Below are 15218 nucleotides of genomic sequence, written 5' to 3'. Positions count from 1 at the left end.
TTAACATTTCCGATCGCCCTTTATCCAATACCGAAACCAGTGCTTTAGCAAAAGGCCTTGCTTGATCTTGCAGTTAATTTATACACGCATTACGTATCTTGATTTTTTACATAATATAGAACGCAATCTATCTGGACTTTTTAGCGAAGATGCTAACGAAGTAGCATTCTGAAATTGCGACTTCGTTATTTAAAAGCAAATTACCTCCACGCAATTTATCAAATGCTGAAATCAAAGGGCTAACTTTTTTAAGAAGAGATAATAACATATCTATTTCTAAGGCCGATGAAGGAAAGGCTATTGCAATCATGAATAAGACTGACTATGAGACAAAAGTATCCACTCTTTTAGAAGACAGCTCTACCTACAAAGAGATCACGCATAATCCTACAAATTCTCAAATTAAACAATTAAATAAATTACTTGATGAGGTCATCAGTTGGGACCCAAATTTTGTGGATAAATTACGAACCTACTTTGGAAGAACTCCCCATCTATATGGTCTCCCGAAAATCCATAAAGAAGGCTATCCAGTATGACCAATCATGAATTGCACTGATTCTCCTACTTATTGAATTGCAAAAGTCTTGTCTCATTCTTTAAGTGCTCTCACTGGACATTCCAGATCCTACATAAAAAATTCAACAGATTTCCTTGAAAAAATCAAGGATCTACAAATCAAAGAGTCTGAGTTACTAGTCAGTTTCGACATTGTATCGCTGTTTACCAATATTCCATTAGCCGACACAGTCAAATTATTATATGAAGATTACCCTCCAGATATCGCAAAGATTTTCGAATTCGTTTTCTATTCAGGTTATTTTAGTTGGAAAAACAAGTTCTACAAACAAGTTGAGGGTACTACCATGGGTAGCCCTTTGTCTCCACCTTTGGCTAACTATTTTTTGAAACAATTCGAAGAGACTATGTTTTCATCCATTCACCCTCAGCCATCTCTTTGGTATCGTTATGTCGATGATGTTTTTGCCATTTGCTCACATACTGAAGATGAGCTTTCCACCTTTCTACAACAGAAAAATAGCCTTCACCCTCACATCCAATTCACCATGAAAAGGAAAATTTTGGTACTTTAGCATTTTTGGACATCCTGCTTACTCGAACTTCTTCTGGTACCTTATCTACAAGCTTCTTTCGAAAACCCACATTTACTGGCAGATATATTCATAAAAAGTCTACTCACCACACATCTCAAAAATTTGGCATTCTTAAATCTGTAATTAATAGAGCACATAAAGTTTGCTCTTCTCCAGAAATCTTACAACAAAAACTTTCCATCATTAAAAAGTTAATGGAATCTAATAATTACCACCCTAATCAAATCCAACAGATAATTGAATCTTATGTTCCAATACCTAAGACTTCTTCAACAGTGCGCGAGTTCCAATCCCCTACATTCCAGGAAGAATCTCAGAACCTACAGATAGAATTTTTAAAAAGTACCAAATGATTCCCACGTATATTCCTATCAATAAAATTTTTTCCTTATTGCCTTCTACAAAAGATAAACTGTCATCTCTATCTTTGGCTGGTGTTTACCAAATACCACGTGAATGCGATGTTTCTTATTTTGGACAAACTGGCCATTCTGTGGGAAAAAGAATTAAAGAACAGCAATATTATACTGATTACAACAAACCTCAGAAGTCTGGTCTAGCACAACACAGTATTACCACTACCCATAATATCCAGTGGGAGAAAGCTATTCTCCTTTATAGATGCAGGTTCAAATATGAACGCCTCTTGAAAGAAAGTTGTGAAGCTATTTTACACTGACCAAATTTAAATCGAAATGATTGTCTCTCTCTCTCTCAAAGATCTGGGAGACTTTTATTTTATGTAATCATTAAAAAACCAATTATCTTAAATATTAATTATTTATTAATTGCTTTCATTTCCTAGCTCGCGACAACAATGTATTTTAATAGGTGATCCACCGAATGTTCATTACTTCTATTCCATTCCTATCTGTTTGTAACACTGAAGATGTACTATTAGTTTTAGTATGAAATATCTGTATATTATTTATTAATTAAAAGTTATTACTGTGGACTTACACGTTCTTTAATAATTTATTGGAGTATTTCATCCTGGAGGAATAGGTTTTAATACTAGAGGGATAGGGCAGGTTCGAGGTTTAGAAATGCAAGAATATAGTTCCAAATACAGAGTACTCTGGATGTCAGTAAAGCTGTGGGACTGCTTTCACCACGGGTTTTGAGAGAATTTGCTAAAGAACTGACAGCTCTGTTGACCTTATTGGCTTTTCAATAAAATTCTGGCTATGGGAAAGGTACCCAGGGAATGGAACAAAGGTAAGATAGTGCCACTGCATAAGGGTAGTAGCAAACTGCAAGTGTCTAATTATAGGCTAGTTTGTGTGTCATCAGTAGTTGTTAAGGTCTTGAAAAATTAGTGATGGACCATATACGGCATTGGGTAAATGAGGGTAATGTCATCTGTGAGAATCAACATGGATTTGTTAAGGGACGCTCTTGATTTAGTAATATGAGTGCCTTTTATAACAAAGTGATAAGAGCAGTTGATAAGGGAAAGGCATATACTGCCATTTTTTTTGGATTTTGCAAATGCATTTGATAGGGTACCACATGATAAGTTGATACTTAAGTTGCAGCACATGGGTTTACATGTCAGGTTAGTCAACTGATTCAGGATTGGCTGTCTGTTAGGTATCAGAGAGTTGTGTATGGTGGGGCAATATCAAGGAGGCAGAAGGTTACAAGTGGGGTTCCACATTGCTCAGTATTAGGACCTATATTGTTTAACCTTTATATCAATGACACTGTCAATGGATTGAAAGGGAACATTCAGTTGTTTGTAGATGATGTGAAGCTGGGAAGAGTTATTACTAATAATGCAGATGTGGTAGACCTGCAAGAGAATTTGAACAAAACAGACAGATGGGCAAATGAATGGGGTGTCAGTTTAATGCAGCAAAATGTAAGGTCTTGAGGTTTGGGACACATCGATGGGATGCTGCATACTCTGGAGGAGCTGTGGAGGAAAGGAGGAGACAAGAGATCTAGTAGTGATGACTGATAGAAAACTGAAATTCAGGGAGCATACTGCAGAGGTGGTGAAGGTAATCCAGAGGATTGCTGCAATAATGAGAATGATGCTGACCTGCAGATATAAAAGAATTATCGTTCCATTGTATAAGACCCTGATCAGACCACATTTAGACTATTGTTTCCAAATTTGGTCCAGGAAAACAAATTTGAGAATAATATAATTTCAAGGGGACAAATTAACTGTGGAAAGGGTACAGAGGCAGATCATGAAAGATGGTTTCAGGACTGTACAATATTAGTTATAAGGATTGGCTGAGGGAATATGGACTGCAGAGTTTGGTAGATAGAAGGAGACATGATATGATCGTGACTTTTAAACTGTTGAAAGGTAGTTACAGAGTTGATACTGGGACATTCTTTCGCTCTGTGGAACAGTGGGAAGGAGCGATGACAATTAGCCATCCCTTGAAGTTATGAAAGGAAGCTATGAGCCAGAGGGTGAGGAGTGGTTTCTTTGCGTGGTAGATTGTTGAACCATGGAATGCATTGGCTGATAGAGTGGTGAGAGCAAGAATGGTCAATGAGTTCAAGGAGTGGTAAGATAGACTTTGTGTTTCCTAGGAAGGTCCTCCCACGATGAGTCTCTTGACTCCGTGGAGGCCTGAATAATAATAACAACAATAGTAAAGAACTTGAAACATCAGAGGGGGTGTTTTTTTTTCGTAAGTGAACTCTTGTTCGGTGTATAAAAGTATTTACAAAAATAAAGGACCAAAAGTATCAGAGGACCTGTTCCATACCTGTTAAAGCTGTTGGTAAGAGACATCAGCATCAAGAGAATCAGCAGGGATTTTGGAAAGAGAGGAAGCAATATTTGTTTTAAATAGTTCTTTAGTGGTACATGATTTGAGTTGCATGTGGTTAAACTTTTGGTCTTCTTATTTTTTATCTTTTAATCGTGGATCTAAGTCTTAATTTCAACATAAATGTTGCTATGAATACAGTATAGTTCAAGTAGAGACATACTTTAACATGCAACTGAAAGTTCTAAAATGTCATATGTAAACATCAAAAGATTTAGCAGTCTTTTGATGTTTACATAGGACTGAGAGTAGTAGTGGAGCAGCGTGCCCTCCCACAATGAATTATTGGATTGCTTGGAGATGTTGGAAGAATCACAAAATAATAATAATAATACTGCTAATCAAAAAAAGCGATAGTCATACACCAGGATGAAAAAATCATTTACAACCAAAAGGCATTCATTCAAAATCATCCATCTACGGTGAAATATAAACTAGCCCATTAGTTTTTGAGCAGAGATAGCATCTGCTAGGTTGATGATATGCCCAAAGTTTTGTTGTAGCTTTAAGTTTCCTCTTGTTTTTTACATATGTGTAAAGATCATACAGTCGGGTCTCTTTTTATGCAGTAGATACATTCCACAGAAAACCGCATATAAAAAGACCCAACTTAAGTGGAAAAATTAGGGATATGTTCCATAATTTTCTAAAACTGCATAAAACCGAAGCAATGAATTAAAATAAACCTAAAATCCTATAAAAAAGTTTATAAAAATTCAAGAATGCCTAAGTTTGTTTAAAGCTTTATTCACTTAATTTTATTGAAAAGTAACAATTTTTTTAACATTTTTTCATCAGAATTATTGTCGCTATTAGACAATATTCAGCAATGTGTGCGAACTGGTGCAAAATCACTTTCATTACCAGAAGAGAGAGTCAGCGCATCAGATCAGTATGGTAAAAGCAATTGTTCTTCACAAACAGAATTAGCTTCACCCTCGTTCTCTGCTGATTTTTTCTTCTGACAATGTAATCAATGATTACACTTTGCAATGATGATTTTACTAATTTTTTATACAGCTTGCAATATCCAGACATACAGTTCTTCAGCTCACGTTGGAATTTAAAGGCTCATTCAGAATTTGTGTCATTAAGAAGAAAATGATTTTCCAATTTATTGCACAGTTCAAGACCTTCTCGAATTATATTTACAGTGAAAGGGACAGGTTTTTCTTCTGCTTCCTATCACTTTCTGGATCTTCGATGATATCTAAAGTTAATCGATATCCAATATATCATCGTCACTTAAGGCATTATCTATAAGAAATTCGTCAACATCATTCTGGCTAAATGTATCTAAACCTTCTCCACCAATTTCATGTGCCAAAATAATGATTTCAGCTGGTAATGTTTGGATGGTTGCAATGTTTGCAAAACATCCAGGCCAAGCTGCTTTCCAGCAGGCATTTAAAGTTTGTCGTCTAATTTCAGCAATAGCAGATGCAACATTTAAACAGTCAAAAATAGAAATATTTTTCCAAACGTCAGTTACTGTTAATTATTCATTTTCTAGTTTATCTAATGTAAATTGAAAAGTGTGCTTAACATAATATTTTTTAACAGTAACAATTATGCCTTGATCTAATGGCTGAATAATGCTTATTGTATTGGGTGGAAAAACACTATCTGCACATTTGGATGTTCTAAATGCGAATGACTTGGTGCATTGTCAACAATTAATAAAACTTTAAAATTGAGAGCTTTTCGCTTCATATGTTCCCACTTCTGGTACAAAGCAATTATTGAACCATTCAGTAAATACAGCAGTTGTTACCCAAGCCTTTTTATTAGCCATCCAATGTACTGGCAGCTCTTTTAGATCTTTGCCTTTTAGAGCACATGGTCTTAAAAATCGATTTAGTAGGAGGAGTTTCAACATTCGATCCCCTGATGCATGGCTACAAAGTAACAACGTTACTCGATCTTTGCTTGCTTCAAACCCACTTACTTTTTTTCTCAGATTTTGCGATGCAAATTTGACTAGACATTTTCTTCCAAAACAATCCTGTTTCGTCAGCATTAAACACTTGAGTGGGACAATATCCACTATCTTCAATAATTTGGCAAACTTCTCATGAAAATTTTTGGCTGCTGCAACCTCGCCTGAAATCGTCATGTTATGAAGTGCATTCCTTTTTGAAAACCCGGTTAACCATCCTTTGCTAGCCGAAAATTCTTTATCAGCCTGGGAAGCGGAAGTAGATGGCTTCAATTGCTTCATCTGTTTATAAAACTGAGGAGCTTTTTGTTTAATTAAATAACCACTTATAGGAATTCTTCGAGTTAATTCTTCAATCCAAATTACGAGCGCTCATTCCACTTTTTCTAATAAAGCATCTCTTGAGTACGATGATAATTTGGCACTTAGTTTTGTGCCAGAAATGACATATTTTCTTATTGCGACTTCATTCTTTTTAATTGCTCTTATAATAGATTCACCTAAATTAAAATGTTTACCAATCGCTGCAGATCCCTCTCCTTTTGCTAAGCGATCTAAAATTGCAATTTTCATTTCCAAAGAAATTCCTTTTCTTTGGTGCTTTTTTCCCTCCATTGAACCAAATTAAATTTTTAAAATAAAAATTAGCAAAATATAGACTTACAATAATGAAAAGACAAACACTTACTCAGATGCAAAATTAAACTTCATGGACACTCACTGCTTATATTACTAATGTTATGCCATATTGTGCTGCAACACACTGTTCATTTTGTACAACAGGGAAACCCCGAATTTGCATGAAATATGCATCGCATAACTTCAAAACCATATAAAAAAGATATGCATAAAAGACAATCCGAGTGTATATAATTTCAGTTAGTGTTAAGAAAGATATTTCTAAATAAACTACAATTCCAATAAACACAAATACATATCACATATATACATATCAAATATGGAATGAGGAATATAAAATTGCCATATAATAATAAAAAGGAAAGATGTGAAAGTTTATTTTAAATGAATGAATTTTGCATGTGGAATTATTTCACAAAACAAGTATCTGTGTGCAAATAAAATAAAAGATGATCAAAATATATCAAACTTATATCTTACATGCCCAACAAGCAATGTCTGCTTGTTATTATTCCAATCATACAGAACTCCCACATTCCCAGAAGCATAAAAAACAGCATTTCTTTCTGCTGTACACAGACTAATCAGTGATATCTGGCAGTTCAATCCAAATGTCCAAACTAAATTCTGAAACAAAATCATTCTAAAATCAAGCAAACATAATTTAAAATTATAAATTAAAGATACCAAGAAATTATATACTTGGTTTAATCCTTTATCCAAGCATAGGCAAATAAAGTTTGCGCCTGAAGTATTTTCAGGACTGAGGCAACTCGTGGTAAAAGTTTACCCGAGTTTACCACAAAATCTTTACCATGAGTTGCCCCCAGTCCTGAAAATACTTCAGGTGCAAACTTTGTTTGCTTACACTTGGATAAAGGATTAAACCAAGTATATAATTCCTTAGTATCTTTAATTTATAGTATAACCAAGAGTGAAAAAACTTCAACAATAATTTAAAATTAGAAAGGTAAAATCTTACAAATGTATCTTAATTCCACATTAAAAAAAAAAAAAAAAAAAAAAGGATGTGCTAGGCATTTCACTAAACATGAATATAAATAACAACTTGTCTTCCTGTTAAGTAACTGCACAAAGCTGTTGATATGGATCAACAACCTTGTTCAGAGCATATATTACTATAATGTACAACAAATAATACAAAATGATGTGTTTTTCTCAGGCTGCAGAAATTTATTACATTTAATAAGTAATGATATGGAGTAACCATGTATTCTTGACTTGGAGGGTGAATGCATAAGCATCAAGAAGAAAAGAATTTATGTGGAATTATAAGAAACCAGTTATAAATACCAGTTTAGGAAGGTTCCATTGATGGAGGTACTCTCTACTTCTATAAACCAGTCACTTCCATAGCAAGGGATCACCTCTGGAATTTGTGTATGGGTGAAGTTAATAAGGACATTATTATTATTATTATTATTATTATTATTATTAACACTAGACCTCCATGGACTACACCTCAATCTGTCCACATCTGAACACCACTGAGATGTCATCACGGGAGGCAAACACTGTTACATACAAAGCCCATAAAACTGTGTTTTAAACTCACTCAATGTATCTGCATTCACCACAGTATCAGGTAAAGCATTCCATTGATCAACCACTCTCGATGCATAGAACCTCTGTCTTATGCCCTGGCTCACACCCACTTTATACAACTTCCAGGTATGTTCCCTTGTTCTACTCTTTCCCCATGTTTCTATGAAAAATTTCTTCCATATTAATCTGATAACATCCCATTACCAACTTAATGTCTAAATCATATTGCATCTCTTTCTCTTATTCACAAGACTTTGCAAACTGCATCCCTTCAATGTCCATGATCATATCCCACATCCCAAAGGCCAGTTAAACCTTAGTCAGTCTTCTCTGGAACCAACATATTCTCATCACCATGAAAACCAGAGGACCAAATCTGTGCACAATTATTCATATGAGGTTTGATCAAAACTTTATACAAAGAAACCAGAACTTCTTTATTTCTACGAGTTAAGGTCCTCTGCATCACTGCCATAATCTGATGTGATGTCTTCATAACTTATGCAATGTGACCTCTGAACTTCAGATCAAGGGATAATTACATGAAATTGCATGTGTTAGAGGGAGTTTAAGAGCATTGGATCTGGTAATAGCATCAGAAGACTATCTATAATATAGTAACACCTCTACCTGTAATTGGGGAAGGTAATCATGTCCATTACCACTCCAAGGTCTCTTATCTCCTCCAAATTTTCCCCACCAAGTGTATACTTTACATTGCATTGCATTGTTGTGATGGGACACAAGAATCAAGAGGATTTGGCCCTAGTATCAGATCTGATTATAACTGAGATGTCATCCTTAATCTCCTTTGGTCAGTGTAACCATGAAATCTTGACTTGGGGGGACGAATATTCATTCAGAATTATCAGGGAAAAAATAATTCATGTCGAATTATAAGGTAGGTGCAAGAATAATCTTAAAAATCAACTTGGAGCAGTTTAATGGAAGAATTATTATTATTATCTGAGATCTCCAGGGAGTCAAGGACTCATTGAGGGTGGTTATGAATCATCGAAACCAGCTGTCATACCTTCTTTTAAATTCATTCACACTAGATACACTTGCTACTACCCCCTAAAGGAAAACTATTCCACTCATTCAGTGCTCTGTAAGAGAAAAACCTAGCTCTTACTCCTTTCTTTACTGCCAACAAACTTAACTTCCATGGATGCCCTGGTGCTCTCTCCCAACCTTCTACATAACGAAATATTATACCAGACAATAACCTATAACACCATTCAAAGGTTTATATACCTTGCTCATATCACCCCTCTTTCTCCTATTAACAAGAGTCTGTAATCTACATGCTCGCAATTTTTCCTCATAATCTAAATCCCATAATCCAGTTATAATCTTGGTAACTCTTCTTTGCATCCTTCTCACAGCTTCTTTATCCCCCTGGAACCTGGGTAACCAAACCTATGCACAGTAATCCAGGTGTGGTCTTATCACAGCCTTGTAAAGAGCAAAATAACTTCCTTATCCTTACAACATTCAACATTGCAATTAGAAGGGAGGGGTACACGACAACTGGGTGACTGCGACTAGGCGATGGACAACTGGGCGACGGAATAAAAGATCAAACATGAAATTCTATTCTGTTGATCTATTACCAGGTAAATTTAATTTTTTTTTTTTTTTTTTTTGAGAAATGAGTTAAAAGAACGGTATAAACATAAAATTTGAAAAATCTCACTTATAATTAAGTTTATTTTTATCGTGTAGAATTATGAATTGTATAGAAGTTATATTGAAATTTCCCATACAAAAAAAATGAGTCAGCTAGTTAATAAATATTTATATTATATATTTTCGTTTATATCATATATCAAAATTTGTAGGATCGTTTAAGAAAGAGATGGTTAAAAAGAGTGGTCCAAAAATGATTTAAAAATTAAAAGGTATAATTGCACAGTATTAAAATAAAGAAAAAATATAGTTTTGTTTTAATTCATTTATTAATATTATTTTGTAATTAACAAACATATTTACAAATGTTACATATATACAATAAAAGTATATGAAATTCAAGACAATTTTTTTGAATTTATTAATTCATATTATAGTTATATGCAATACCACGTAAATATTCTATTATATTTTCCCTATCATAATTAATAACTTTTTTCAAAATTCTTTGGTCAGCTTCAACATAACGTCTACGTTTGTGCTTATGTTGAAAAGCTGCTACTGCTCTTTCATAATCAACATCATATGTTTTTTGAATTTTTTGTAGTCCATTTATAAAAAAAAAAATCCATAAATTTGGATGACTTGTGCTGCTGCCAAAGCTCAATTGCAGTTTTCGATGACAGGCTTCTGCAAAATTATTTGTTGTATCGCTTCCATTTATTGTTCTTTGGTACACAGACCAAACATTTGAGGGAAAAATCGGTGGAGCTCTGGTTCTGTTATTTCTTAGACTACCTATGTATGTGTTCATAAACTATTCTAAAATTGGTTCAAATTCATTGGATAAATGATTCTCAAGTTCAGAAATAGTGTAAATAATATCTTGTTCTGGAACAAAAGCAAGCGAAGTGATCATTTTTGAATTTAAAGCGAATTGCACATCAGAATTATATCTGGTTAAAAGACTGCATGAAGCTAAATGCTTACGAAGATTTTGTACGAGATGAAAAAGCAACCATTTATGTTAGCTTGTGTAAATACTATCTGTAACACTTGATGAATGGCAATTTCAAAATCAACATTTATATTTTCGCGATCTAGTAATGGCCACATTTCATGTATCATATAAAATAATTTTGTGTATGTTTCAAAAGTCTTATTAGGTAATAAACAATATAAAACAGGGAAAACAGGACCTCCATCCTTTCCAGCCAAAATAACAAAAATTTGAGCAAAAAGAGGGGGAGAAAGTAAAAATGTGCCATCCATAAATAATTCATTCATGCTTTGGCTCCACACTACATGGCTTTCACGACCAAAAATTAATATTCTCATGGGGTCGACCTGTTCTGATCCAGAATCAGCCAATAAAAAACGTTCAAATTGTGATGGACTGAATTCATAATTTAAGTATTCTTCAGGAATAATTATTGTTTCCCTAGAATCAGGATTAATTGGAGCTTTTAAATTTTTTAATCTTCTTCTTTGAATATTTCTGCACAGACTGCTATGATTTGGAAGCATTCCTTCTACTGCAGAAGAAACATTTTGTAGAACTTGAGTTCTCATTTGTGATGGGTTGCTCACTGCCGTATCCGCTAATTTTTTGGCTGTTGTACTATCTTCTTGCGTTATTACTCTGGTCGCATTTCCAGAACTGCTACATGTGTGTTCCTGTTTTTCAGAAATTAGTGATCCATCACTGACACTTGTCCAGATTCTACCTTTGCATCCTTTGTTTTTATTTTCACATTGCCAAAATTGAATTGAGCCTTTCTTATAAATCTTGTCTTCAACATAAAGATACCCATTCCAAGCATATGCATATTTTTCCTTGTCTCTTTGACTTAATATTCTTGAAATATCCATTTCTGAAGAATAGAAACAAGAAATATAAATATAAAAATAAAATTTAAAAAACGTTTTCACTATTGATATAATTAAGAATTTTTTCAGTACTATTTTTCAAATAGTACTGAAAAAATTCATATCAATAGTGAAATATTTCTATACTTCTATATAATTGTACTTAGCAATTTGTTTCATTTGAGATCAAATTTTATTTCATCAAGAGTTTGAAATTTATTTAAATTAATTTAGATGTCACATATACAATTTAGTATACGATTAAGATTATAAATTTTGAATACATATCTTTTATTTACTGAATGCCCAAATAACTTGTTCTTTGCACGTGGTAACTGTAATGTTGACACAAATATTGGAAATGATGTAATAAACAAACAAACAACTTAGTGTTTAATAGAAGGTCAAAATATCTTGCAAATGCGTATTAAACTAAATAACTGCACATAAAACGCCCAAATGATAAATTGCCAAACAAGACACCTTATGCAGTAAAGCTCAGAAATACTTCTTCAGACAATAAAAATAAACTTAATTATGAGCAAGATTTTTCAAATTTTATGTTTATACCGTAATTCTATGGGAAATTTCAATATAACTTCAATACAATTCGTAATTCTATACAATAAAAATAAACTTAATTATAAGCAAGATTTTTAAATTTTTTTGTTTATACCATTCTTTTAATTCATTTTTACCTGGTAATATATCAACAGAATAGAATTGCATATTTCATCTTTTATTCCGTCACCCAATTGTCCGTCGCCCAGTTGACCGTGTCCCGAAGGGAGAGTGACATCAGCAGCGCATAGGAACTATTTAAGAAATATTTATCAGCAGCAATTTTTTGGAGAGAGAGACAATCATTTCGATTCAAATTTGGCCAATGTAAAAGGGCATCACAACTTTCTTTAAAAATTCAGTTTTCTGCATTTCTCAAGCAAAAAAGATAACTCAATTTAGTTTAATGCAGATGACTAACAAAATCAAACACAAAAACGACAGATGAAAAACAGGTTATGGAAAAAAATATAAAGAGAAACATGGAAAGCAGCTGCATGAGGAATATGTTCGATGCAGGAAAATAACTAGTATAGCAAAGAAGGCAAAAATGAGGCTAGCACTGCATTCCAGGGAAAGGGCTTCAGGAATTATTTTGTTATGTGGCTGGTAAGAGGAGAAATGATCGTGAACAAATGACAAATGCTAGATGGAATTCGTGGTTTAATTACCAATGCAGATTACATAATGAGCTTAATAAATTCAGGAGTATAATAAATTTAGTTTAATCCTTTATCCAAGTGCGAGCAAACAAAGTTTGCACCTGAAAGTATCTTCAGGACTGTAAGTAAGGTGGTAAAACACCAGGGCAACTCCTTGCAAAGGTGGAGCAAGATACTCTAACCAAGTGAAAAATAAACTTTCAACATCTTTCTCTAAATCCAGAGTAATTTATTAAAAAAGGGTGGCACACCATTTGGCAACTCCTATAGGTAGAGATGACCTGCTAATGCTTCTGCTTGGTATCTCCACTTGGGCCTGGCTCCCACTGAAGAGACCTCAATAAAGGTCGAAACTAGTCCAGGTTGTGGCCCTCCCCTAAATGCATAACATTAAACATATCTGCAAGGAGATGTGTTTTGCATTATAGGAGATACTGAGATAGGAGTGTTGGTAGCTTGCTCCACCTTTGCAAGGAGTTGCCCTGGTGTTGTACCACCTTACTTACAGTCCTGAAGATAATTTCAGGTGCAAACTTTGTTTGCTCACACTTGGATAAAGGATTAAACTAAATTTATTATACTCTAACCAAGTGAAAAATAAACTTTCGACATAATGAGCTCTTTGTTATTATTAACATCTGACCTCAAATAAATAATAATAACTACAGTAACTAACTTTAATGAAATAAAGGTACAAATATTTCGTACTGAAATTAACAGTGCATCATCAGTGTAGAACAAACAGTTCAAAGGAATGGCATACAAAGTACATAACAGTGGGTGGATTACCAATTAAAATTATTGCCGATTGCTAGAAATTAATATTAATAAAATATTATTAAATAATTCTTAAAAATTATTTCTTTGATGGTTACATAAGATAAGACAAGGTGTCTTCCATCTGGAAGACACCTTGTTCTCATCCATTCATCCCCAACCCTTCCTTTGGTTTCATTATGTTGATGATGTCTTTGCTATTTGGTCGCATGCTGAAGAGGACTCACTACATTCCTACAACAGATTCACCCACACATTCAGTTCGCCATGGAAAAAGAAAATGCTGGTAGTTTACCTTTTTTGGACATCCTTCTTACATGCACAGCCTCTGGCAATTTATCAACCAGTGTTTATCGAAAACCAACCTTTACTGGCAGATACATTCATCAAAAGTCTGCTCATCACGCTTCTCAAAAAATTGGTGTTATCAAGTCTTTAATTAACAGAACACATAAAGTGTGCTACTCTTCCTCAAGCTTATAACAAGAACTTTTCACTATCAAAAAGTTAATAGAATTTAATGGTTACAACCAGTGGTGAGCTATAGAAATTTTAACAAAGGGCTCCCATCATCAAGAAAAAAAAAAAAAAAAGCTGTATTTCACACAAAAACTTTTATTAATACAGCTTGTGTACAAATTCCAATCAAAAAGTATGAGAGGACAATCAACTCTAATAGACTGATCAAAGGCTATCATTTTTAAACAAATATTTAATGATCTAAATATGAAATATTTGCACACAATCAACTGTGTTAATTTATCTTACATAAGAAAAACATTTTTTAACTCAAAATATAATAAGAATGAAATTTTTTATAATCTTTTATAAAACATTTGATTGGCTACTGGTTTTACCATACAATTGGCTACTAATTGGAAAATAAAATAAGCGCATGTGCTATTTTTGTCCTTCTCCCTTCTGGTGAAGGGAGAAGGATAAAGATAGCACATGAACTTATTTTATTTACAAACTTGGGTGCATTCGTTATAGAGGAGCTGAAACAATAATTCCAAATAATCTGTACACTGCCGAATAGACTAATTTTTGTTAGGTTACTGTATGAGTTTGTTGCTTAATATGTTTCAAAAAAAATTTTTTTTTGAAAAAATAAAAAAGTAAACAAGAAGAACAAGGGGCTTGCAAATTTGAGAAAAATTTAACAAAGGGCTTGTGCGAGCCCCTTATAGCTCACCACTGGTTACAACCCTAATATCAAATCCAGCAGATAATTGACTCTTATGTTCCAACACCTCAGGTTTTATCAACAGATGGCAGGGTTCCAATCCCTTATACCTCTGGCATCTCAGAACTGATTGGCAGAATTTTGACGTATCATCTCATTCCCACATATTTTCCTATCAACAAAATTTCTCACTCGTTGCCATCTACAAAAGACAAAAAAGACAAACTGGCATCTCTATCATTAGCTGGCATTTACCAGATATTATGTGAATGTAATTTAACATACTTTGGACAAACAGACCGTGCTGTGGGAAAAAATGAAGGAACATCAGTATTATATCGAATACATGAAACCTCAAAAGTCTGGTCTGGCACAACATAGGATTGATGCTAAACACAATATCCAGTGGAATAAAGCTCATCTTCTCCATAGATGCAAGTTTAATACGAATGTCTTTTCAAAGAAAGTTGTGAA

At 33.7% G+C, this 15218-nt stretch overlaps 1 protein-coding gene across 1 annotated transcript in view; it reads right to left on the bottom strand.

Annotated features, from left to right (window-relative positions):
* The window catches only part of LOC150107842 (cilia- and flagella-associated protein 251-like), a 619793-nt gene that overhangs the window by 518325 nt on the left and 86250 nt on the right, over nucleotides 1–15218 (bottom strand). Inside the window, exon 4 of the mRNA XM_090392197.1 lies at nucleotides 6972–7118. Coding sequence (XP_090248323.1) covers nucleotides 6972–7118 — 147 coding nt within the window. The remainder of the gene's footprint in view (nucleotides 1–6971; nucleotides 7119–15218) is intronic.

Source organism: Typopeltis vanoorti, chromosome 4, assembly GCF_054136105.1.
Source record: "Typopeltis vanoorti isolate ZY-2024b chromosome 4, IOZ_Tvanoo_1.0, whole genome shotgun sequence".
Classification (NCBI taxonomy): domain Eukaryota; kingdom Metazoa; phylum Arthropoda; class Arachnida; order Uropygi; family Thelyphonidae; genus Typopeltis; species Typopeltis vanoorti.
This window is presented reverse-complemented; position numbering and strand designations above follow the sequence as displayed.